The sequence below is a fragment of the Gasterosteus aculeatus genome, chromosome 17 (genome assembly GCF_964276395.1).
Source record: "Gasterosteus aculeatus chromosome 17, fGasAcu3.hap1.1, whole genome shotgun sequence".
NCBI lineage: Eukaryota > Metazoa > Chordata > Actinopteri > Perciformes > Gasterosteidae > Gasterosteus > Gasterosteus aculeatus.
The window spans coordinates 15,589,421-15,613,822 of record NC_135705.1 but is presented as its reverse complement, the minus strand read 5'-3'; the positions used below and the strand labels follow the sequence as shown (position 1 = coordinate 15,613,822).

At 40.2% G+C, this 24,402-nt stretch overlaps 1 protein-coding gene across 17 annotated transcripts in view; it reads right to left on the bottom strand.

The window, feature by feature from the left end:
- Positions 1 to 24,402, bottom strand: part of slc2a9l2 (solute carrier family 2 member 9, like 2) — a 78,265-nt gene that overhangs the window by 34,624 nt on the left and 19,239 nt on the right. For all 17 annotated transcript variants that reach the window (XM_040202935.2, XM_040202941.2, XM_078091558.1 and 14 more), the window contains 5 exons: positions 23,508 to 23,640; positions 18,835 to 19,022; positions 17,965 to 18,075; positions 12,577 to 12,678; positions 12,199 to 12,274 (listed from right to left, as the gene is read on the bottom strand). In XM_040202935.2, the coding sequence (XP_040058869.1) occupies positions 12,199 to 12,274; positions 12,577 to 12,678; positions 17,965 to 18,075; positions 18,835 to 19,022; positions 23,508 to 23,640 (610 nt within the window). The remainder of the gene's footprint in view (positions 1 to 12,198; positions 12,275 to 12,576; positions 12,679 to 17,964; positions 18,076 to 18,834; positions 19,023 to 23,507; positions 23,641 to 24,402) is intronic.

Below are 24,402 nucleotides of genomic sequence, written 5' to 3'. Positions count from 1 at the left end.
CTTTGTTGACAAACGCACTATTAATCAATGATCCATTAATATTTTGTAGTAATTACATGTGAACACTTACTAAAACAATTAATCTGAAAGTGATATGGCTGCTGTTGTATTTCTACTTGATATTCTATTTGCGCATTAATTTCCACCAAAGCCACACGCATAAAAGCTTACACTAATTAAAGTCCAACTGAGTAATGGATCAACCATTAAAACAGCTGGAGAGTTTCAGATTGCAATCTGTTCATGCTACATGTGCAACACAGGGAAGGTTGGCAACAAATGCATCTATTCCCACGATGCAAAACAACACAGGCAAGTTCAAGATGACTTAAATATAGAAATGCTGCTATGATGGTGCAAAAACAGTTTATTCTATTGATTGGTTGTTGATTGGAAAATCATTGGTGGTGACAGATTTAAAATACTTGAAATCAGGCGAGATTGGAATCAAAATCTCCCAAATGAAATAATAGCTCAAAGTGGATCAGACAGAAATGATTGTGTTTGGTTTGCATTTGTGACAAGAGCTTGTGCTGTGCCTTCTGGTTCAGCTTGACCTATTGAGAAATTGCAAATCCACCAGGGTCAGAACCTTGATATGCTGTTGTGCCTCAGTCATAGCGGCTACAAGGCAGAACCAGAGGCCGCTGCTTGTTTCACTCTGTCGATTCTGACAAAGGCTTTAACTCTCTGTCATGATCGTCTATCAGTGTAGCAACAATCGTTCTCATGGTTGAGCGAAGTTGAGGAAATGGAGTAGGGCTGCAACAATGAATCGATAAAATCAATAAAAATTCAGATGAAGATTATTGAAAGTGTTGTCAACAAATTTCGTCATGGATTCGTTGTGTCGCACAATTATTACACCACCAATGAGTCGCGGAGCAACAAATTAAAAAAGATAAGTCTGTACGACTCAAGTCCTCCAAAGTGTGGGAGCAGTTCACACTAAATAAACTATAAGTGTGTCAATGGAAAAAAAATATTCAAAATCAACATGACACAGGAGCACGTTGTCTCGTTTTCAAGTGAGGAACGTAACGAACCTCCAGCAGCTCTTCTGCTGCTGCTTGTGAACAAGTTCTAATGTTAAAACAAAGGCTGTTAAGTTGATTTGATTTTTTATAAATTATTGTGTTATTATTATGTTCAAGGAGTAACCTGTTTGCAACCACTAGTTTTTTTTCCACTGTGAATTTGCAATTCTGTTTTAGAATAAAGGGTTAGAAATTAACGCTGTTTTAATGCTGTTTTTTTATCCTATTAATTGAATAATCAAAAAGATAATCAAAATAATTTTTAGTTGCAGCCCTGCAGTATACAATATATTCTAATAACCTACATTCTGAATACAGATATATCAACAATAAGATCATTATGCTCTCATATATATATTTTTTTTATTTTTTTTATTTTACTTTTTACTAGCACCACCATGTTGATTGCTGCACACTCACAGATGTATGCTTGAGATATTATCCGACAACAGCACAGACACGCTATAGATAAAGACAAATGATATAATGGGATAATAATGTCACACAAGCAGATTACTCTCTTCCCACACACGCACATGAAACGCTCATGTCACAGGTACGGCAGCATGAGCAGGGTGACATACACAAAACATGCACACGCAGAGAGTATATGCATGTATAAGGCGTGTAATATTTGCCAAACAGTAGATCTCCAGCACTTAATTAACAGCTCCACATACACCGACAGGGGGTATCAAAACTTTTTATTTTTACTATTTATGTCACAGGATGCTTTTTTACTGCACGAACCACCACCAGCTTTCAAAAATAGAACCAGAGAGAGCAGCGACTTTTGTCACCATGATGTGACAAAGTGTGGTGCACAAAAGAAAATGTGTTGACGGGCCAGGTTCAATAGCAACACATCTAAATGTTAGGCTGCTCTCACCACTTCCTTTCAGCAGATAAATACTGCCATTACTGCTCAATCAACTTCTATTGAACTAGCACTTTAGGAATAAATCATCCTCAAACATAGTTGCATTAAAGAAGACTAAAAATGTCACATGCTTTTTCAAGCGGAGGTTATAATAAACTCCTTATACTAATATGAACTCTAGCAAATATAAAATACTAATAAAATAGACAATAAAGAGGTACAGAGCAACGTATAATGGAAATACAGATGAAGACAAAGGAAAGTAATGTGGCATTACAAAGAGAATGACTAATCGGTGGCATGTGTCAGGCATGACGTGTGTGTATAAGGAAAGTGCCATGTGGGTGAGCTACAGTCCTTTTGGATGCAGAGGGGAGAGAGTCCAGCATTCTGACAGCCTGATGTACAAGACTGTGACCAAGTCTGGTGATACGAACCCAGAGGCTCCGGTATTTCCTGCCAGATAGCAAGAGACTCAAGCCGCTATGTGCATGGGGGGGGAAGGGGGGGTCACTCGTAATGCAGGTGGCTTCACAGGCTGGCCAGATGTCGTAAATGTCGGAGTGAGGCACCATTGCTCTTCCTAGTCACATTCACAATATGCTGCTGGCACTAGCAATTTTTAGGCGAAGCCATCTCCTGACCCTCACGGTGATGCACAGTCGGTCAGACTGCTCAGATAGCTCGGTAGAAGGAGTACGTGATGTGTGCCGGGGCTCTCCTGAGAAAGTAAAGAGGCTCCTGGGATCTCTGGGCCAGGGATGCAGTTCCTCAGTGACATAGAAATGAATGGAGGAGATGACTCGTCTTCACACACACGTGGTCTGTTGGTTCATCAGAATCAGAACACAGAGAATTCCTGTAGATTCTCCGGTCATTGCTGATGTGACCCACGTGTCCATAAGCAGGTTGTTGGGGATTTCAATGCCACAAATAAGATGGTTGTTACTTTGAAGCAAGTAGGGACAGCAGCCAGAATCAACAAGCTTTTGAAGATGTCCTTGAGGGCATCCTTGAACTCTTTTGAACACTCTTCAAACAGATAATCGGTGTTGTGTGGACCGGCAGCCTTGTAGGCATTAATCAGTGTGTTTCTTCTTGGCTCGCTGGCTGGGGAAAAGACGTCGAGAAGAGGTGGTGTCCTCTGTGCAAGCGTTTGCTTATTGCTTCATGATGTGCTTTGTGTGAGTTGCTGAGTTTGTTCCACAGAGACACATTTCTGTCAGTCCTGAGGTCTGTATGTGATGCTCTGAGCCAACTATAGCAAGGTCAATAATAATAATGAACTAAATCTTATCAATGTCTGACTACGGGGATTTCTGCACGACAGACGACACGCCATTCACTACTTTACGGTCTCTGTACTTTCATCCCTGTAGTCCAGAGTGAACTGTCTCGAATTGCAATCAATTGTACAAACAAATCTCTTTCTTAAACATTGGACAGAAAGGACATTTGGACATTGGATGAATTATCGACACCCTGGATCATTTCAGAACAGTCAGTATTGACATGTTAATTATAGAGATAATATAGGAACGAATAATCCATATATACTCCCTTTAGAATATATCTAAGGCAGGGCGTTGAGAGCACACAAAGCAGGCATTATTGAATGAATTCCCCTCAGCGAGAGTATCAATAGATATTGTGCCAAAGGACTCAAAGAAGGCAGTGGCTTCAAAATGAATTCTTTGTGACCTGTGAATAAGGCGGAATGTGCATTCGGAAGCAAGAGACTTTGTTGATGAAGAAGGGAAGATATTCTTCACATTTCTAGTGAGAGACGTCCACACTAAACTCGGAGGGGGGTGATGTGTATATGCAGGGATGTTTTCCAAAAAGTCGAAAATATATCGAGCTCTGGCATTTTAACTTTTTAACTGTTTTGTATTTCAGCTCGGTTTTCCGACGGTTCCTCTGTAGGGCATGTATGTGATTAGCATGATAACATCACAGTGTCCATCCCACAAGCGTGTGGTCTGTGACAAAAAGAAAATAGTTTTTACGCTCAACAAACAAATCGACAGACTTATTCATGGCTAATAAGCAGATAAATGGGGTATAAAATCTGGTGTTGATTTAAAATGTGGAATTGGCCGTTTGCCACTGCAACATCTCCAAGGAGAAGTTTAAGGGTGGGGTATTTATCAGGAGTCGCCGCTTTGACAACTCTACTTAAATAACAAAACAACAATGTGTTTGTGTATTTGCGAGTAAAAAGACAATATTAACGTTACATCAGATGTAAAAAAAAGTTCAACTTAATTGAGTTGGCCACCTAACATGTGTGTACACGAGCACACAATGTTAGGTAAGCTACTTTTTTAAAACAAAAAACAGCAAAGTAAGGCTCATCTTTTTTCGCCATGCAGCTCCCTGTCTCTGTTTTTCCCACATGGTAAAGTCCCAACGTCACAACCTGCCCCAAACCACCAGGTACCACTTATCCTTAGGATGAAAAGGCAGAGGAGTTGGAGAGGCCTGGATAACATTCAGCTACCATTAACCTTTAAATATGGTTCGAAGAATGGATTCAAATTGTTGCCGAAGCCAACGTGTAAACGCCAGCGCTGCGTACGGAGCTAGTGCAGGCGTGAAGATGCAGGACTGTGCCAATGTGTCCACTGCAGGGATTAAAAGCGGGTGGGCCACATCTAGTTGAGATTTCCACAATCCCTAAAAACAAATGATTATGTAGATTCTCATATTTAACACAAATCGTGTTACAGTTAGTATTGGAAGTGGCCTGAATAGCAGCATTTCAACTTACAATTGTATCCTCTGGATCACCCAGTCTAACCTTGGAGATTCTGCCTACCGCAGGAAAACAATGGCGCAGTAAAACAGAAATAGACGGGCTAGAAACAATATCACGTGGCAGTACATGGAGACAGAAATTACAAGAGTTTACGTGCCGGGGGTTTGACTTGCTGATGGTCATTTAGGCTCTGGGAGGAAAAGCAGCATTTAAGATCCTGTCCACAACAATGATAGTGGAGTTAACTGGGGAAGTATGAAGGAACACTGGGATTCAGAACCAGTAACAAATGGAGCACGGTTTCTTGTGATAGAGGGACACTGTTTGGAGGACTTCAGTTGAGCAGATGTGAAGCTTTCAGCCACGAGGGAATATATCTCCACCTCAGAAGTGTCCTTCACTATGAAGTATATACGGTCAGCGATTCTCAGCTGTAACTTTCGGAACGATGATGCAGCACTTTCATTTTTCAATATGACTATTGTGGCTCAGAACTATGCCAGTCATCCCTCCTAACAAAGAAAAGCTTCTTGCTCCAGCCTGCTAAGGAGAGCGAGGGATAATCCCAAAAGTGAGTGTCTTTTTTTTCTTCCATAGCAAATATTTCAGGATGAATTTTTCTCTGCAGAGGACATGCTCATGGTAGGAGATCAATGTCACACTACTAAAAAGTGGGAGAGGAAAACATTTCTCTTGCTTGTTAGTGAACAAATCTCATGGGTCCGTGTACACAAGGGGAGCATTGCATAAGTCAGTCTCAGAGGAGACATTAGCCTTGGAAATCACAATGTGTGGGCATGAAATGACAGCAACCGGGCCGCGCTCCTCACGTGGAAAGGTGCATACTAAGAAGCAGGGTTTGATGTTTTCACTTATGAATCAAAATGACAGATTAATCAAACAGTATGACAAGACAGGAATATTAAATAGTAAGTGAAAGACACAACAAGACACTAACCAAATTAGATGATTTACATGAAGATAATTAGAGCCACCAAACACCCGGAGGTAAAAACAATTCAGGTCTTCAGAGAACATTTATCTCTCTCAAAGTCTTAATACATTTTTTTTCTTTAAACTCATGTCAGGGGCCTAATTTAGATTAGCAACTTTTAAGGATTGAAGTGTCGTAAAACAGTGGTGTCACTCACACTCAGAGGAGGGCATCTTACTTACTAGCTGAGAGCGTGGCCAGTCTCCTCAGTACTCCACAACGTAGTATTGTTAGTGGAGTTCAGTTACCGGAGGTTTGTGCTGAGTCAAAGCCGGATATGTTGTGGATTGTTATGTAACTTTAAACAAACGTTTAACAGACTTTCTGTCGATTGGCAATGCAGAAGTATTTACTTTTTGTAAGTCGCTTTGGATAAAAGCGTGAGCTAAATCAATTAATAAGTGTAAAAGGTAAAAAGTAGAAACCAAATAAACACTGGGAAGTGGACTGAGACCCAGAGCAGACGATGTGTTGCATTAGCTGCGGGTCGTCATCATAATGGACCAAAGAAACCATTAAAAAGGTGCCTACGAATTGAATTGGCAACAAGTCAAATCCAGTAAAAAGTACAATTTTTTTCCTCTGAAATTGAGTCAAAGTGCAACGCAGTAGAAAATACTTTGAATTAAATGCCAGCACTAGTACACGGTACTTTTTGTGCACCGTATGGTACACAAAACACGTCTTAGTGAGATTTACATACCTATAATGAGCAGGAATTAGCTTGCGGTTTATTTTTGAACGTCTCCCTGTAATGTGCAAGCGATGCTAAACTAGTGCAGTGAATAATTTGCTTCAATGGCTAAGCACCACTCGGCTGTCAGAAGTAATTAATTGTTGTATTTGAATTATTTTAACTGAAAATAAATTCAGGAATCACTGAACAATGTATTTTTATAGTGAAAGCCCCCATTGCTTTCCTTATTCAACTAGAGTCAGCATCTCACCATAGTGAACAAAATATCATTTGCATTTTGTCTCATGAATAAAATCCATAAAATCCAGGTGGGCTCATTGGTGTGCTTATTTGAATTCCTGACCAGAATATATAACAAAATTGAAGGAATGCGAAACATTACCAGTCAAAAGTTTGGACACACTTTGCTTTGTCATTGAATTGACCTCAGAGGCCTGGAGTGAATCCCAGCTGCCATCGGGGAGAGACGGGTACACACTGCACTGGTTTCCATAAGTGAGCTTAAACTAGCCATGCATTAATTGTAATTATTATCAGTTGTAATTGAAACGTATCGGATCTTATGTTCAGTGTGCGTGTAAACAATGAGCTCATACATAGGAGAGTGCCCATCTGCTTTGGAATCAGACAATTGTGCCTGTTGTTGAGCCTGACCTCTCAAAAATCAAGGCAGAAGTATATTTCACTAGGCGAAAAATACTTGTTTCATTTTCCCCCTTTTGCCCTGACTTTGAGAGACTAAACTACTCCAATAGGAGCTTGATGTCAGATAACCCCAGCTGAGCGTAGACGGCACCCTGGATGAGGTCTTGATTTTAATTATCCGTTTTTTTCAAGTTTTGTTTAAAGAGAGCCGCAGCTTCGGAAATGATCTTTGTAAAGCTGCCATATGTGTTTGGAAAAGGCCCAGCGAGTCAATTACTGTTATGTGTATCCAACGATTATAATAATTAATGCAGATATGCGCTGTGTGTGCTGAGAATAGATTTGCTTGGTAGGTGGGGCACGCACGACAACAAAAAAAAACTATTGACTGCATGAAGAGCTTCTAAGCACTCACATTTTAAGCATTTATCACTGCACTGTTTTTGTTCCTCCTCCTTGCACCCCTTCAGCACCCAGAACATACTGCTTGTACCAGCGGGGAACCCTGAAGCACCGGATCAGACAACTCGCATGTAACAGAAAAGAGAGAAACGGTTGGGAAAATATATTTGGTTTAAATAAATAAATATTTGCTCCTTGACGTCACTTTCAAGAAATCATTCGCTAAAATGGTGGCAGAACTAATTAAAAGTAAGCCCACGGAAGTCATTTTCTGACTAGTTTTTACTCCTTTCCCAGCAAGGGCACTGTAAAAGAAGCTTGCGTACCTTTTGTGCGTATAACAATTGACAGCAGTGGGTTGGAAGATGAGTGAGACAGCAAAAGCAAACTGATATCACAGAATTTCATGTAAAGTTTTTTATGTAAGGTTTTTTCATGTGAAGTTTTTATAAGTGAGTTTATGTGAAGTTCTCCTCTTGCCAATTATCTGCTCTAACAGTCCTGCCCTAGTTGTCAGGGACAGATGAAAAGCATCGGGCATTGATGAAGAAACGGGTGCTTCCAGGGGGGAAAAGATTTGCCAAAAAGCATGGCTACCGATTTACTTTTATCTGCCGGCAGTCTTTTGAAAGCATTTTAGTAGCTCATCCTTTTTCATGGTTTGACGCTGACATCTGCTTTACCATGACTTAACACATTCTTTTAGGACTGTGAGGGACATTTAAATCAAATCTGATGGCAACTTGCTCTCTCGCAAGTCCACAAAGTCCACAAAGGCTTGTTTTGTTAGAGCTCAGAATGGGGTCGCTGAAGGAAACAACACACAACGGGAGTAAGACACAACAACTCCCAGCGATGTAAATGTGAAATCTTTTAACTGCATTGTTAAGACGATAAGCCTTTCATCGCATTCATTTGTTTGAACTTCCTGGTTTGTATTTACTCACCTGTAACTTCGACAACACTATCCAATCAATGCAGCACCCCTTATTTGTTTAAACTCAAATACGAGTACTTCCCATGTGGGGGTACGAGCAGCTTCTGCTCTCCCCAACAAGGACCATGAAGTATGATTTAACTGCTCCAGATGCTGAGTGAGACATGAGCCGAGAATGATGTTTCCTTTAATTTGATGGCTGCCACAGAACTACACTGCAGACTGTATAAATCAAGTATAATAAAACATAGTACCCAAAGTTATTGGGTAATTTGTCAATAGATTTGCACATAGAAGTTGTAACTCAAACCCACGCTGGTTTTGTCAAACTGCTGTTTTTAATTGCAGCTCTTCCACATATGTTGATAAAACTCATTCATCTAACAAATGGGAAGAATATTCACAGGATATTAATTCTTTTGAATTTACAGAATGCCGATGCCACAAAAAAATATTTAGTTTTTTTGACATTTAGAGCTCCATTCACAATTTGACACAGCAAAAATAAAATTAAAAACTGAACATAAGGAGATTTCGCTGCAGGTTTTTGTCATTGCATCCTTGCACTGAAGGTAACATCAAAGTGTAAACAAGGTCATAAACAGAATTCCTTAACCAGCAACTATTTGCTTTGCCACATGGGAAGAGTTGATACTATTTATCGACAGAACAGAAGAAACGGCCCTCTGAGGACTTTTGCTAATCCAAGAATAGGATATTTAAAAGGATACTAATTGAATTCTGTCAACAATGCAACTCCAGTTGTTAGAATGTATACGAAGCTCATCAAAATGCCAACTGTCGTCCCACCGCCTGTCCAGAAAGCCAAAACAGTCGAATCTGGCATTGTTTGTTTTTCACATGTAGGCAGCAGAATTAAGAACAGCTCAGGTGTAGTTGTTTTCTCTGGTTTGACAAGGCGGCCGAATCTGACACTAGACACAACAGTTGAGTCAGAAATAAAGAATCGAGTTAATGAGATGACAATGTCAGCCTGCTACTTTCCTTGAATTGAGTTAGATGTTATTGTTTTTAAAAAAGAACTTTTAAATGGCTAAATGTTTTAATGATCAAAAATGTCATTAAATTATTATTGCTTAAAAAACTGTACAGAACATTGGAAATCACATTATTGTTCCTCTACATATATATATATATATATATTTTTTTTTAACTATCGCCATCTCCTAAAATTTGTACAGCTGTCTTTCTGGTGCAAGGCAGACAAATGGTTGACGTCAGGTTACAGTTACAGCCTCCAGCAGTGAATGGACCCAATTACCATTAAATAGACATATGTATCTGCTGTATGTATTCATTACTGGCTGAAGTGCTCGGCAGGAAAAAGGATTTGCCGAAGCAGAGAACAGGTACACGTGTCAATCATCTGACTCATACCAAATGAAAATCTGTCGACCTGTGAGAGCTTTACTAAACATTCCTCAGCCGGTGCTTCGGCAAGTGTCGATGCCAATTAGAAGTGTGCTGCACGTCAAAAACAGCTCATTTGCAAACTGCAGCTTGCAGCTTTCATTTTGGGCTGTACTTTGTCCGTCTCTGTCGAGAAAAACTGACGTTTCCGGCAGTCTGGGTTCTGGCTTTCAAAGTACCTCCCAGTAAGGCCCACTGCGTCTACAGCAGAGTGGCTGAACGAGGTGAACTTCTGCTCCTAGCCTGGAGAGAAGACGCCGCTGCCTGGCTCAGAACTCTCCTCCCGCCGGTGCTCTGACTACAGATCAAAGACGGGCAGTGAAGGCGAATCCGTCCGAGGCATGCTGGTCACCGCTGGAGGTCCCACTGGTGTCCCAGCTGGAGAGGGTTTTTGCAAACTTGAATAAATTCATCTGATTTATTACAGAATCCTACCCGGGGGGGCAACAATGACAAGCATTAAGAAGATTAAGTAGAAATGATTTGATTATTTTCTTGCTGTTGGTCTTGGTTACTTATGTAAGTCATAAAGAGACATCGGTTTTAATTAGAAACTGGTTCATAACCAGTTGAAAGTTCCTCATCGTGAAGAAGGAATAGTATTTAGAGATTCCTTTCTGGAACATTGCTGTCAGGAAAACCGACTGATTGAACACAGAGTTTAACTCTGTAGTTTGAAGCTTGACAGGATGAAACCATATCAATATAGTGGATAAATACTGTAGTGGATAAATACTGTATTCAGACCAACGCAGTAGCCAGCGAACCGGACTCCCTCGAGCCGCAATGCTTATCAAAATAAAAATATATAATTTATCCGAGTAGTGTTACAAGATATCATGTACAACGGCTGTAATTGGTTGGTTTGTTTCCTGGACCACTGAATGAGTCACGTAAAAGGCTTGAAAAACTGCACCGGCTGGAAGCTCTCTGTCGAAGTGTCATAATTGATCATTTATCAAAATTAAAGGTATATTTGGTACCTGGAAAATGGTTGGGGGAGAAACCTGGCTATTGATGGGATGGCCGGCAGCAGCAGCTGGGCAGGCAGAGGGATAAATGAAGCTTAGGCGTAAATTCAGTCAGGAAGACTGGAGAAGCTAATGGCCGCCCCAGAGGCCTTCGCTGTCTACGTGGGTACGCCATTAGCTGATCGGGGGGCGGAGGCGCAGTTGGCGCAGTTAAAAGCTGTAGTTGTCAGGTGTAATTTCGGCAAGCACCAGACGCAACCCTCCGCCACCCCGGACACCTCCAATCGGCCAGGACAATGTGGCATATCGGAAGATTGGAGCAACCTATTCTCTACCACCACCACCAGCGTCTGGACTCCCAAAGGGGGGGCGATATGCCTCATCTCATCTCAGCATCCGGCCTATCTGGTCTATCCTCCGGCGGGACAGATTCCAAGCCCCGACAAACTATGCACTTTTAATACTTATGCTTGTTTTAATAAATCTTTAATAAATTGTTTTAATGATCACAAGTTCAGAAGTCTTTCCTGATTGAATTACTAGTCAGTCTGGCAATCATGTGTTTCACAGAAAAGTTTTTAGAAGTTTTAGAAGTTAGGAAATATTCCGTGTCTGTTTTGATAACCCAGCTCCATAACAAATACTGCATCCATGCCCTTCAATTCATCGTGTAAAAAACAACCACTTGATGGTCTTTCAATACCTATTAGTTTCATAAAAACTTGATACATTATTTGGCCCATGGCCAAGTAGTCATGTATCCACTCACAAGCTCAAAGCACAACTGGGATCATCCCTAGAGTATGTACATTTTCTCCTCATCTATTTCAATGAGCATCGCCTTACAAAGACATCATCACTGTGAGGTGGAAATAAAGAAGAAAGCAATTCTCTTCTATCCATGATTTCCACAAAAAAAGTGCACCGGAGCAAGGCACAGACTGAGCGATTACAGTAAAGGGGGGCATTGATGGCCCTGTGGGGTCTTTTTCTCATCTTTTTTGAAGGATATAATCCCTGAAGTTAGGGGAATCACATGTGCTTTTTCTAGCATTGTGATAAGCCTCCATTTCCCTCCATTTCATACAACTCCACTGTCCTCATCTCATGCTGATACATTGAGGAATAACATTCCCTAGAGATATTATTATTCAGAACGATACCCTCACCTTCAAAATCTCATATATATAATACTATATAACAAAAGTCTACAGAATACAGATATCTACCCCTGTCCCAGTATTAAAAGTGAACACCAGAGTTGGGTCTTATTCAATGACTAATACCCTGAATTACAGACAATCTAGAATGAAACCATCTGAAATCAATCGTCACTCAAACTCTTTTCAGTGCAGTTATGAGTGAAGCACTGACGTCTGACCGTAGACCAGAATCAAGAGAGAGAAAAACAAAAGTATCAATCAGGTGAGTCAGTGTTTTTACCTGGTCCCGAGCAAAAGGACGCAATCACAGCCAGGATACAGATGTAACTGAGGTACGGCATCCATGACACAGTGTCCTGAATAAGAGAGCAAGAGAGGTTATATTGCAATCAGCATAACCATTATGTTGGCCAAAAAAAATAAAAAATCCGCCCACTGATCAATGCTAGTTAAGGCAAGTTATTTTTGTAGAAAGTGTGAGAAATATCACACAGGATATCAGGATATGCAGACAGGATGTACAGCATAATAATCCAATTTCCTCAGAGTTGGATCCCTGATGGTAATTAAAACACAGATTAATTGGACCGCAGCACAGAACACCCGTGTGTATTGAAACACACCTTTTCACTTAGTATTACCATAATAAGCTGTTTACCTGCAAATTTAGGAACACTGTGAGAAGGCTGAAGAAAACGGCCATAGCAGAGAAACCAAAGATGAGGAGTGGCTTCCTCCCGATTCGTTCTATCACTAAGCCCTGGAAAAAGAACAAAAGAGGCATTATAAAATCAGAAAGATTTCAAGGGGTTTCTGTAAATTATTTTAGGGATGGCAATGTCCATCAACCACTTTGGTCTAGACTGAAATATCTTAACTACTAAGACAAAAAGCTCAAATATTGTGAGTAGGCTTTGGGCATGTTAATGCGTATAAATGAGTTACTGTAATACATCAACTCCAACAATGGTTTTGTCGCGCATTATCAGCCGCTATTTTTTGGGACATTTCAGTGTTCAGTGGCACTTCAGTGTTTTCACCAACACAGGGAGGGGGAGGGGGGGGGGCTCGCGCTCTCTGTCCGCTAGGTGAAAGAGTGCTCACCTGTGTGTGTGTGTGTGTGTGAGCCCGGTAGGGGAAACACTGCACGTAAAGGCGTTACACACCAGTGATGCAGCCAACTGGCTATCCAACAGTCGAGCCAAACTTCGGCAGATTACTTTGGATGCGGCGTGCGGGAGAACTGTCGACAAACCAACGCAAGAAATATTCAGAGGGGAGGAGAAAAAAAATTGGACCTTAAAAGTAAATGTTGTCTGCTTGTGTTTTTTCCAAATGCATAGCTTTATGCATAGCTTCATAGACTGTAGTCTAGATTATTTCCTGTTTGCCCAGCATTCATTTTTAGTCTTACCGCCCACTTACTGTTGTAATAACAGGTTTTTCCTCAATTAGCACACAAAGCAACATGAAGAGGTGTGATCCACACGTTACATCTATTTTGGAGCATCGTCTCAGCTTTCTCTATCGTCTCGTGTGCACCATACGGTAATATTCTTGAATATGGCAGTTCAAGAAACAAAAAACAAGAGCAAGAGGAAGCACATCCCGTTTGTTTGGTTAACCCTTCGAACCACCAGTGAAATCAACAGAGAGTTGGAGATAATCGGTGCTAATGCAGCAACACACACATAGAGATTTCCTCATGCAATGTAATACTGCACGTGGCTCATCAGCAAATCCAGGGGCTTTCTTCAACACCTTCTCCCAGGTGTTTTCTCTACTTGGGATGCACAGATGCAGTGCGGGACATGACGAGGAGGCCAAGCTCAAGGCCCAACTAAGCCACGAGCAAAGCTCTTGCCACAGCTGCTGGCCTTCTTCCATTGCCTCAAAGTATTAAAGTATTCATAACATCACCATCAAACTCTAGGGGGATTTCCCCAAAGTGTTGAGAAAAGGTCGCTGGTATTTGTACGGTATGTGTGCCGGCACCGAGGGGCTCCTGAGAACTAGGGTGGAAAAGAAAGCTTGAGGTGTTTTTCCATGGAATGCACCGCAAGTTTACAATAACACAATTAATGCACACAATTTATAAACGGAAAAAGGAAGCCAATCCAAACATTACCTTCACTAAACCAACGTACGTATGTGTGGTGTAAGTATTTCAATTCACAGTGTGTGTATTTGCGAGTGATTTGATGAGTGCTCACTGACAACGGATTATCCAATTACAGCATGAAAAAAATGTCTATGTACCATTTTTGGACAAAATGTAAAAATGTTATCTTCAAAGACAAGCAATAAAAGTACACTAGCGAGTAAATACAACTATGAACTACCGCCGAAACTGGAACGAATAGCCATCAGAATATCACGTATATACACACTGACAGTGTCGTTTTGTTTTTTTCTCACTGGTGACCAGTGACATGTTACATTATTCAAACATATTGAAAGAGAGGACTGGTATGTTTGCTTCGTAAACCATCTGGACTGCCCTTGTCCTTTACATTATCTCCGCTGATGTCTGAAGTCTTAGCGTAGCTTAAGACCTCAGGGCTTGAGTTCTTGCCTGCACAAAATGCCATTTGCAAACAATCATATTAGTGCAGCATGACAAAAAAACAAAGCCACAGGCAGAATGAGTCGGGCTAGAAAGTCCATCAGAATAAAAATGAAGCATTCATTTAATAGTGACTATTAGTGTTCTTTCGTTTTCCATGAGCTCAGTTTTTGATCAATTGTTTGTTTTGCTGCCTCGACTTGCCGAAGGGCGGCGGAGTACAACGATGCGGCCGGCCATGCATCTGATTTAATGTGGGACACACAATCCACAGTTGTGTGTTAGCCAGCAATATAGTGACAACTATGCCTGAGTGAGATGGCTCACTACAAACGGAGGCTGCAGGTCAATGAAAAGCATTTTGTATGAAGTCATTTTGCATGGTGAGTGCTGTTTATTTTCAAGGATGTTTTCAAAGAAAAATGTTGTAATGTTAATCTCAGAATATATCAATTAGCAAAAAATAGATTAAAAAATAAAATAAACAGAAAAAGGGGTGTCTACCAGTCCAGGATGTACCCAGTCTCCCGCCCGAAGTTGGCTGGGATGAACTCCAGCCCCCCCCGCAACCCTGTGTGCAGGATAAGCGGTTTGACGATGTATGGATGGATGGAAAAAGGCGTGTTACATTTACAGATTTGCAATTTGACGGTAGAAAATAAAATATAAGGTCAAAGGAACACAAACTGCGACTGTAAATGCTCAACTTGTAAACATCTTTATAAAAAGAGAAATTCAATGTTATCCGGAGTTTTGCAACACCGTTGTCACGGCTCGACTCCGGCTACAGTTATGTCTCCTCGCTTTATTCTCTGTGTTCTCGCTGTCTGTCTGTGTGTGTGTGTGTGTGTGTGTGTGTGTGTGTGTGTGTGTGTGTGTGTGTGTGTGTGTGTAACTGGGCGCGGCCATCATCACCACACCTGCCGCATCTCCACACCTGCTGGCAATCAGCACGGCTTAAGAGCCCTTGGGTTCCTCTCCACTCATCGCCAGATTATTCCTCGATCACAGTGGTAGTGAATCTCAGCCGCTCTACGTCTTCCTTAAAACTGAAGATGTTGGTTTTGGTATTTCTAACCTCTCCTTCCTCTGCCTAACAGAACAGGCACCGCCGCTCACGTCGCCTTCCTGCATTCTTCATCTCCACCAGACATTCCGCTCTCCCGCAGACCATCCTCCGCTTAAAGAAACATATACACCGACGGTGCCGTCTCCGTGTCTGCTCTCGGGTCCAGCTTAAACCCCCCCGTAACAGTCATTGTATCAATACATGAGACATGAGAGCAAAAAATTAATCTCTATCATTATGGAACAAAGCCCACATGAATGATACATTTTACGATGGAGCTTCCTCTGTACACAATTGTTCACATAACTAAAAAACTAATACAAATAAGTCAATTAAAAGGCTGCACTAACTCACCCATCCTGTATATTTTCTACACCCACTCATCTGTGGTCAGCATTGCTGGAGCTTATTCCAGCATCCATTAATAGAGAGGGACATGGCTAATACACTTACTTTGATCAAAATATATTTTCCATAACGGGAATTTGTTCTCAATTAAAGACATGTGCACGCCATGATATGGTCATTTCATGGTGAAAAAGTTATGTTAACATGTTGGCGGGAAAAAATGACTGTAAGCAACTATACGATTCCCTTAATGAGCTGCTGGGGACAATAGGTGTTAAACTAGCTTGGGAGGAGATAACACATTTGTTTGTGCTGGTCAGAGGACCAGCCATTGCCTGTATGTACCCATTTATGTCTATTATTCTGTTCTGCTCTTAGTATCAATTTCTGGGATCATGGTGCATAGAGACAGACGTTGATAGCATTATTCATTCATGCATTTAATGGAAAACAAGTTGACACGCAGCATAAAAGCCGTCTAGGACACAATGGACGTTCTCACAATAGCGACGCTCGGTTAGTGACCGCGTGCTTCAAACCATGATGCTGTGGGTAAAGCGCCAATTATAGTTTTGTTGATGTGTTAAGGACGGCGTGTCAGCTTCCGCTGGTTACATCCATAATATTGTGATTGTGGTTTGGGTTACAATAAGTACAATTGTTGCATAAAAAAAGTAGGATCTTTGCGTATAATAGGTATGTTTATTACGTGACTGCTGTTAGGACCAATAATAACTTACAAAACTATAGTAAAACAGTAGTAGTGGTATTAGAAGTAGAAGTAGTATTACACAGCAGTCTCTTCAATGATGTTTGACCCACAAATCCTTCACTCCTACTTGCCCTACATCAACTTTTTAGGTCAGTGGCTCTGACTAATAATGATGCGGCAGGATGGAAGAGTGGTGTGTCCTTAGAACATAAATGGTGTCAGACGCCTACCGGCACCGACCAGGCATAAATATTTATAGAAGTTGCCAATGAGAACGCGTTAGTCAGCTAACAATTGCAATGATGGATAACATTATCACTTACACTGATGGATAGACTTGTCTTACAGTATATATCATGTAGAGTACACTATTTTGTATGCCTTTCAATCCCAAACTTTTCCTCCAGTAAAGCTCATTAGACCTTGCAGTTTTTTTTTACTACCAATGTGTTAAACAAGAAAAATGTATTTGTATGATTTGTAATCTCCCAGCTATTCTTAATTTCCCTCTACAGTAATCCCAGGTACATGGAGTATTTCTGGGTGTATTCAATGCCTGTGTACTTTTATAAAACCAATCATCACCAAACCCCAAAAAGTATAAGAAATCTTTCCTGAGTACAGTTCTACACTGTTTACACTGAGAGTATCTGTTCCTTATTGATTACAGGAATATGGAAATTGTATGCATGCAGCAATTAATAAATAATAAATAATGAATAATAAATAATGTAGCAGCAATTAAATAAGATTCGACCTACAGCTAAATGCATGTTCTGGTGTATTAAGAAGTGTATATTCCAGCATTTGAGCATTAAACCTCAACTCTGGTGTAGAGTTTCCGTTGAATATCCCTAAATATTTGAATCATATTAGTCTAGAACGGAATGCAACATTATGTTGGCAGCTTGTTAAAGCAGATAGACACCCACATAATAAATACTCAACAAAGCTCACTTGTTTAACACAAAGTGGCCTCTGCTCAATCGCTTAGCAACGCATCTCCTGTCAGAGCAGGATCGTTCCTGCTGAGAGCGGTGCTCTTTCATCTCAACTGTGCTGAAGTTGTGTGAGCAGCTTTGCAGTAGTTGGATTCCTTCGCATCAACTTAGGACAACACAGCTTTTGCCGAGAGCGTCGGAATTATGAGCAACAAAAATTTGTGTTTTAGATGAGGGAAAACATTTTGGCTGAGATTAGCAAAAATTGTACGGTATTGACTATGGGAGATAATGTTTAGAAACCCAAGCCACAAAACTCCCAAGGTATTTTATCTTGGGATTTTTTAGATCAAGGGCAGCCTGATGGCCAGAATCAGACATGTTGGTTCATTTAAAGTACAAATACTTACAGAGATGATGGCAGCCAAAGTTTCAATGCCCCCGGTGCTCAGCGTGATATAGGGGAGAAGGTTCTCTGCGAAGCCTGCCTCCTGAAGGATCCCATTGGTGTAGTACCAAATCTACAAAAGATAATAACATATGTATATAGGCTATAGAGGCTCTCGCACTGATTGATGCTCACAGAGTTTGCAGAACTAGCACTCAGCTGTCAGCTTCTGAAGTGATTATTTTCATCACATCATAATAAGCATCCCCAAGTCAGTCTCAGAATAAAATATTGACTGGAGTCCTTTGACAGGTCTGATGGGGAATCAAAATAAATACCCCCGATGATTTATATTAAATTCATTTCTTTGCGGTACGAAGATGTGTGAAAATCGACTCATGGTCCTATCTATGATAATGATGAGCGTGCAATTTCTGGCTTCATGCAAGTATTACTGAGAGGTCCATCCATCAAATATGAAAAAGTTATTCTATATATTAATTCCATCTGCTATATTCTAACAGGGGAAAGGAACTCGCTTAATAATACCTCCAATTTTATAATGAATAATTTTACATTTTTATCACAAAAGTGGGATTTTTAAACATAACCTGTGCATATAAAATAATAACTTGTTCCTAAAAGAGACGACAAATATGAGCTCACACCTGTGCAGACTCGGGGTTCTGCATTGTACTCCCACACCTGATCCGCTGAACATTGATACTTAAAAAAGGATGTCTATTGAAAGTGTTAATAGAAAACTCCCTCCGACAACTGTTTAGGGTTTAAGGCTAAACTAATAAAAATCCCAAATATTGCACCCCAGAGTAGTAAAAGAACAATATTCAAATGATAATATGGGTAAACTGAAATGAGAGTCACATCTTACAGCATTGAGGCCACAGAGCTGATAGCAGGCCATGCTGATGATGATGGTGATGAGCTGCCAGCGAACAGCTGGGCTCCTCAGCAGCTGTAACATTGAGGCGGTTTGTTGATTTCCTTGAGTTTGAGCCTCCGCATGGACCTCCTCCAGCTCCTGGGATACATCTTTCTTCCCCAGAAACCTCTGGAAGGCTGAAAGACACAGATAAACACACAAGGTAACACACACAAACACACACACACACACACAGTGTGTGAACAAAATCCACAGATAATAAAATTCATCATCCTGAAATTGTCAGGAGTGGATCAATCAGTTCAAACAACCGAAGACTCATTTTACTGAGCTTTACAAGGAACCATTTGCTGTTGTTTTATCTAGTGTTTTCTAACTACATTTTCTCATCTCTGTATTCTAATCATGAGTAAGTCCTATTTTTATGTTTTTATGGCTCCTTTGGCCTCCATAAAGTCAGTATTGGGTAAAACACTCAATGTTAATCACCTCCAATGTCAGGGTTGAAAAAACATTACTTGGAATTATATTTATCTAATTTATATAAAAGGAAATTGCAGCTCCCCTACATGTTATGTGACCGGTATGCATGTCAAAAGTATTTGAGGGGGGGTGTGACTTCTCTCAGTGGTAAATATTTGCAAGTAAATACATTTTGTATCAATACACTTGCAATGTATTGTTTTTAATGTCACTTTAAAAAAAAACCCATCTCTCTTTTACTTAGTAACTTTTTATCAAAGATTATTGTGACACTCTTGTGCTACATTGTGGATTCAACACGCTCTCAATGTAAATGCTATCTCTGCAATACATAATTCATAAACACAATATTACATTTTACTGCCATGCAGATGTAACTCACTTATATTAATCTGCCATTTAAAGTAGTACACGCATGCTTTAATATATCGTATTGTCCCCAAACAAATGCATACAAAGTTCTATTCATTAGACTGAAATATCCTAAATATTAAATTATTAAAGAAAAACATTTACTTTCACCAAAACCCTCTACCGTACTTTATGTGCAACAAGTTAATGCACTAACTTTGTGTCAAGCCTAAGCTCAAGATACATTCGAAAACAAGAAAAATATACACACATATTATATTTGTGAGTGCAGAGCTGACCAGGTTCACTGGCAATCATTTGCAGACTGGCAAGTTTACGGTTGTCTGACCTTGTGCAACTTGAATGCGATGGACTAGTGAGGAAAGTGAGGAACTCTCCGTCATCAGTAAGAACCTCTGGGATTATGGGGATTCAAGGTGGGAACAGGACATGACCCAGAAAGCACATCTCTATCATCCATAACAGACTGAAAGCAGGTCGTCGGTATGAGGGAGTGTGAACAGGGACCTCAGAGGGGGCAGGAAGGCCTGAAAAACTGCAGCCTGCTCCACAGACTTCAGGATGGCATAGTGTATGTTTAAGTCATAAATAAATCTTAATTAATAAGAATTGAGTTAAACCAAAACTATCCGATTACGTTTTAAAACGATCAATACAATAAAATTCAATGATCAAATGTATTTCATATTTCTTTTATGGATTGTCCAGAACTTTAAACACCAAACAGGATGTTCCACTTTACAAAGAACACAAGCAACCAAACAGAGAGTGTCCATCTATGATGAATGGACAATACATCAAAGGGCTCAAACCAACTGAGAGACAAGTATTTATGATGAAAGTCATATCTGATGACATTTTTACATATGATTTGCTAAAACATTCATTTTGAGCTATTCCAATAACCCCAATGCAGTTTAAAATCCTTTAATTTTAACTTTAAATACATTAAAGAGACATAGTCTCATTTATCGAGAGTTGGTTTAAACGTTTAACGTACTTTTCTTTTCTGCGTTTATATTCTTGCTATTTTACTTTATTCTATTTTTTTTCTTACATTGCACCATCAAGTCGAATTCCTCTGTGTACCATATGTGGCAATAAATGGCTTCTGATTCTGATGCATAATGAGATTTGTAAGCATGTACCTAAATCGATTCACTCATGGCCACCAAACCTTCAGAGATCTCCAATTGATAAAAAGAAATGGAAGGAACAATCTTTTAACGGTTTTAACACATATTTGAATTCACTGCTCTAAATATTGATCTGGTCAGGGGAGTAGCAGAGGGGGTTGTTAATTAGTTTCAGCTGCATTGGTGTGCATGGAAATAACAATAGGTGCACTAGAGGGGCAACAATGAGACGGCCCCCAAACTGGACTGGTTTTGTTTTGATATTTCTTTGCTTCTGCAAAACCACACACACACACACACACATCCACAATAATACTCAAGGAGATTGGAATCACACCTGATCTGTGCACCACTGTGGTCACATCCCCAACCAGCTCCGGTTACAGACTTTTAGCCCATCACACACACAGATACTGAGAAGCATCTTGAGTTGCACAAATGCAATTTTGGCAAAATGGATTAGCCTGTCACATCGTTTTTTTCACTTTGACTTTCAGGTTGTCTATGAAATTAATCCCTGTGTAGGTTGAAACCTTTATATCCATCAAAAGATGTGACATCTTTTCATTCCTAAGATATTAAACTGCCCATATCAGTATAGACATCCGACATTTTCCCACATTGAGCTCTGATATGTTTTCAAAGTGTTCCTTTCATTTTTTTTGTTATATATATATATATATATATATATATATATATATATATATATATATATATATATATACACACACACACACACACAGTGTATATGGGCTTAAACATCAAGGAGTTCAAACCAACCCAGAGGAAAAGACCATCAGAGTAATATCTGACGGCACATTATTTCATTTGCTTTGTTGACTTATGCAGTTTGAGCTGCACCTCTGCCCCATGGTGTTTCTTCTCGTCGCAGCATTTTAGTATTACGGAAGATTACGCTCTAATTCCTCCCATAAAGTCAATAAAAATGTAGATGTTGAAGAGGATTTAAAGAGCACACACGTAAATCATTCCGCATATGCATCAGGCCATTAGATTGTTTTTGAGGGAAATATTTGTGAGATTGAAAATCTCCATTTCTTCAAGGAGAGGAATTGTAGAATCTCATAAAACAAGTACTGCTGATTGATGCTTCACTGTTGAGCGACAGCGGAGGAGAAATCCGAAGTATTTGTTAGAAGACGCTACACTACGGTTAAGTTATTGTTACACTTTAGACAGAAAGATTCACATCAGCTGCTAAATAATTTTAGCCATTTCAAACATTAACTTGTTGTGAGTTGTAATTGTTGTAACTTTTAGTGATCTGCGTGTGGAACTAGACATTGCATCACCAGATTGTGTGAGGTGGATAGTGTGGTGGAAATTTGTGGATTTAGAGCTGCAATAATAAGTTAATTGATATAATTGATTGACAAGTACTTACATAAGTACTGATAAATGAGTTTGAGTAATTTTTTAAGAAGCGATCGATTCTCTGATATCAGATTCTTAAATGTGAATGTTTTCTGGTTTGATTCATCCTCTTTAACAGGAAAATGAATATCTTTGAGTTGTTGATAGAATCACACATCAGGAGGTCATCCTCGTAAAAAAATACATTTTTTACATGAATCAACAATCAAAATAATCTTTGTTTGCAGAACCTAGATAAGTTTACAAGGGTCTTTGATTCTTTAAAACAAGGCAGAATTATTTCAGTGGTCAAATGGGCACCAGCCCATTGTATAATACAGACTTCAACAACTGAGTGAAGCTATCTTTCTATGTTTTTTCCATTTAAATTTGATTGGGAAAACTGTGCCAAAACCATTGTGAGATACTAGAAAACCCACAATTCTAAGCAATAGGAAAGTAATCAATGAGTCTTGGTAAACAACTCGATCAATACCTTGCAGGTATACAACGGGGTAGATGCAGGCCTACTACTGTGTCCAACATTCAGAGGCATCCCTTATAAATCTTCTTCTAGCACAATGCTTCGAGTGGGGCCCTGCAGACACCTTTGCCCACGCTAAGCAGGACCTTTTCTTTATCCCCGTGTGTGGGCGAGAGAGTAGACGTACCACAAAGTCACGTCTGTGGCTCATCTTTGCCTAAGCGGCAGCGTCCTGAGACTGCCGTTTCTGCACATTGCACACCGTCTGGCTGCCGGCCAGTGTGCGCGGCAGCCTCCAGAGGATGCCGCTCGGCCTTTTTAGCAGCAGCCCTCCATTGAGTTGCACTCCAACATGAGCAGGCGCAAGGAGGGCTCTAACTTGGCTCAGGGACATTACTCGGGAGGGAAGGACAAATGTGTCTTCTACATAGATGGGACAACGTCGCATCGCGTGGCTATTGTTTGACTTTAAAAGCATGCATGTTTCAGGGATTCTTTTATTCCATGGTATCGTTTGTATAAAAAGCATTTTCCTAAAGCGTTGGTGTGTTTTATGCATGTTTGGCGCTGGAAAACAGAAAAAAAGGAAAATCACAATCCCTCAACTGAAAAAGCAAATACCGCGACAAGGAACATATGATATACTGTATATTGCGGCAGGGTGTTGATGTGATTGGTCTAAAGATCAGCAAAGCTGCTCTTAAAACAAACATACTTGAGACATGAAAGTCCGTTGTTTCAGCCCGTGTGTATTACACACATTCTTGAGTGAGAGGGTTTGCTCTTGTGTGCTCGCAGCATGCGTACATTACCTTTTTCTGCTCCGGCCTCATCCCTCCTCTCTATCAGCAGGTAGCGAGGACTCTCGGGGAAGAAGGGCAGCACACACAGCTGCAGCATCGCTGGCAACGCCAGGAAGGCAAACATGTAGATCCACGTGGTTTCCTGCAGTCAAAACATTCACAAAACTACATTCAAGTTGCAGTCATGGTTTATATTTATGATATACAAAGTCAAAACGGACGCTCCGAAGTTTTGAATTTAGTGCTCCTGCCTTAATAGACAATCACCTCATAAATTTGGTTAGCCGTTTTAAAAGGTCACTAGTAGGTGGTAGATGAAGTACAAAATGTTCAGCTGATTATGAGGCGCATACATTAGACATCTTCAAACTAAGAGTATATGCAAGAACATTTGTTTTTGTTTCGGTTTTACAACTATGTCGGCCCATGTTATGGATTGAATAGACAATATGGATACAAAGTAATAAAGTAATGCAGAAAAATAGCCAAACACAAGTGCATTAGTAGGCAAACTGTCACCTAGGTTGTCCCAGTTTCATTACAAGAGGATTTCTTCACAAAATGCCCCAAAGGCTAAATATTGATAAAAGTCTGCTAGATTTATGAAAGCTTTTCGGAGAAGTGTTTTTCTGCAGTTAAGTATTTACACGGTAAGTATTTTGTGAATGTCATTTATATACCGGTAGTAATACAAATCTCTCACACAGTGAAGTTGTGACCCCCGTCAGCTTGTCTCAAAACTAAGATTGTGAAAGATCTCTTACTTCTACGTTGCAAAAGAGATTGCATGACTGTACCTCACTTCATGATCTCACCCGAGCAGAAGGGAGGGAGACCATCATGCGGAGAGTGTGGAAGAGGGATGCCATTTAGAGAGAAAATGTCAGCTCTCAACTCATAAGAC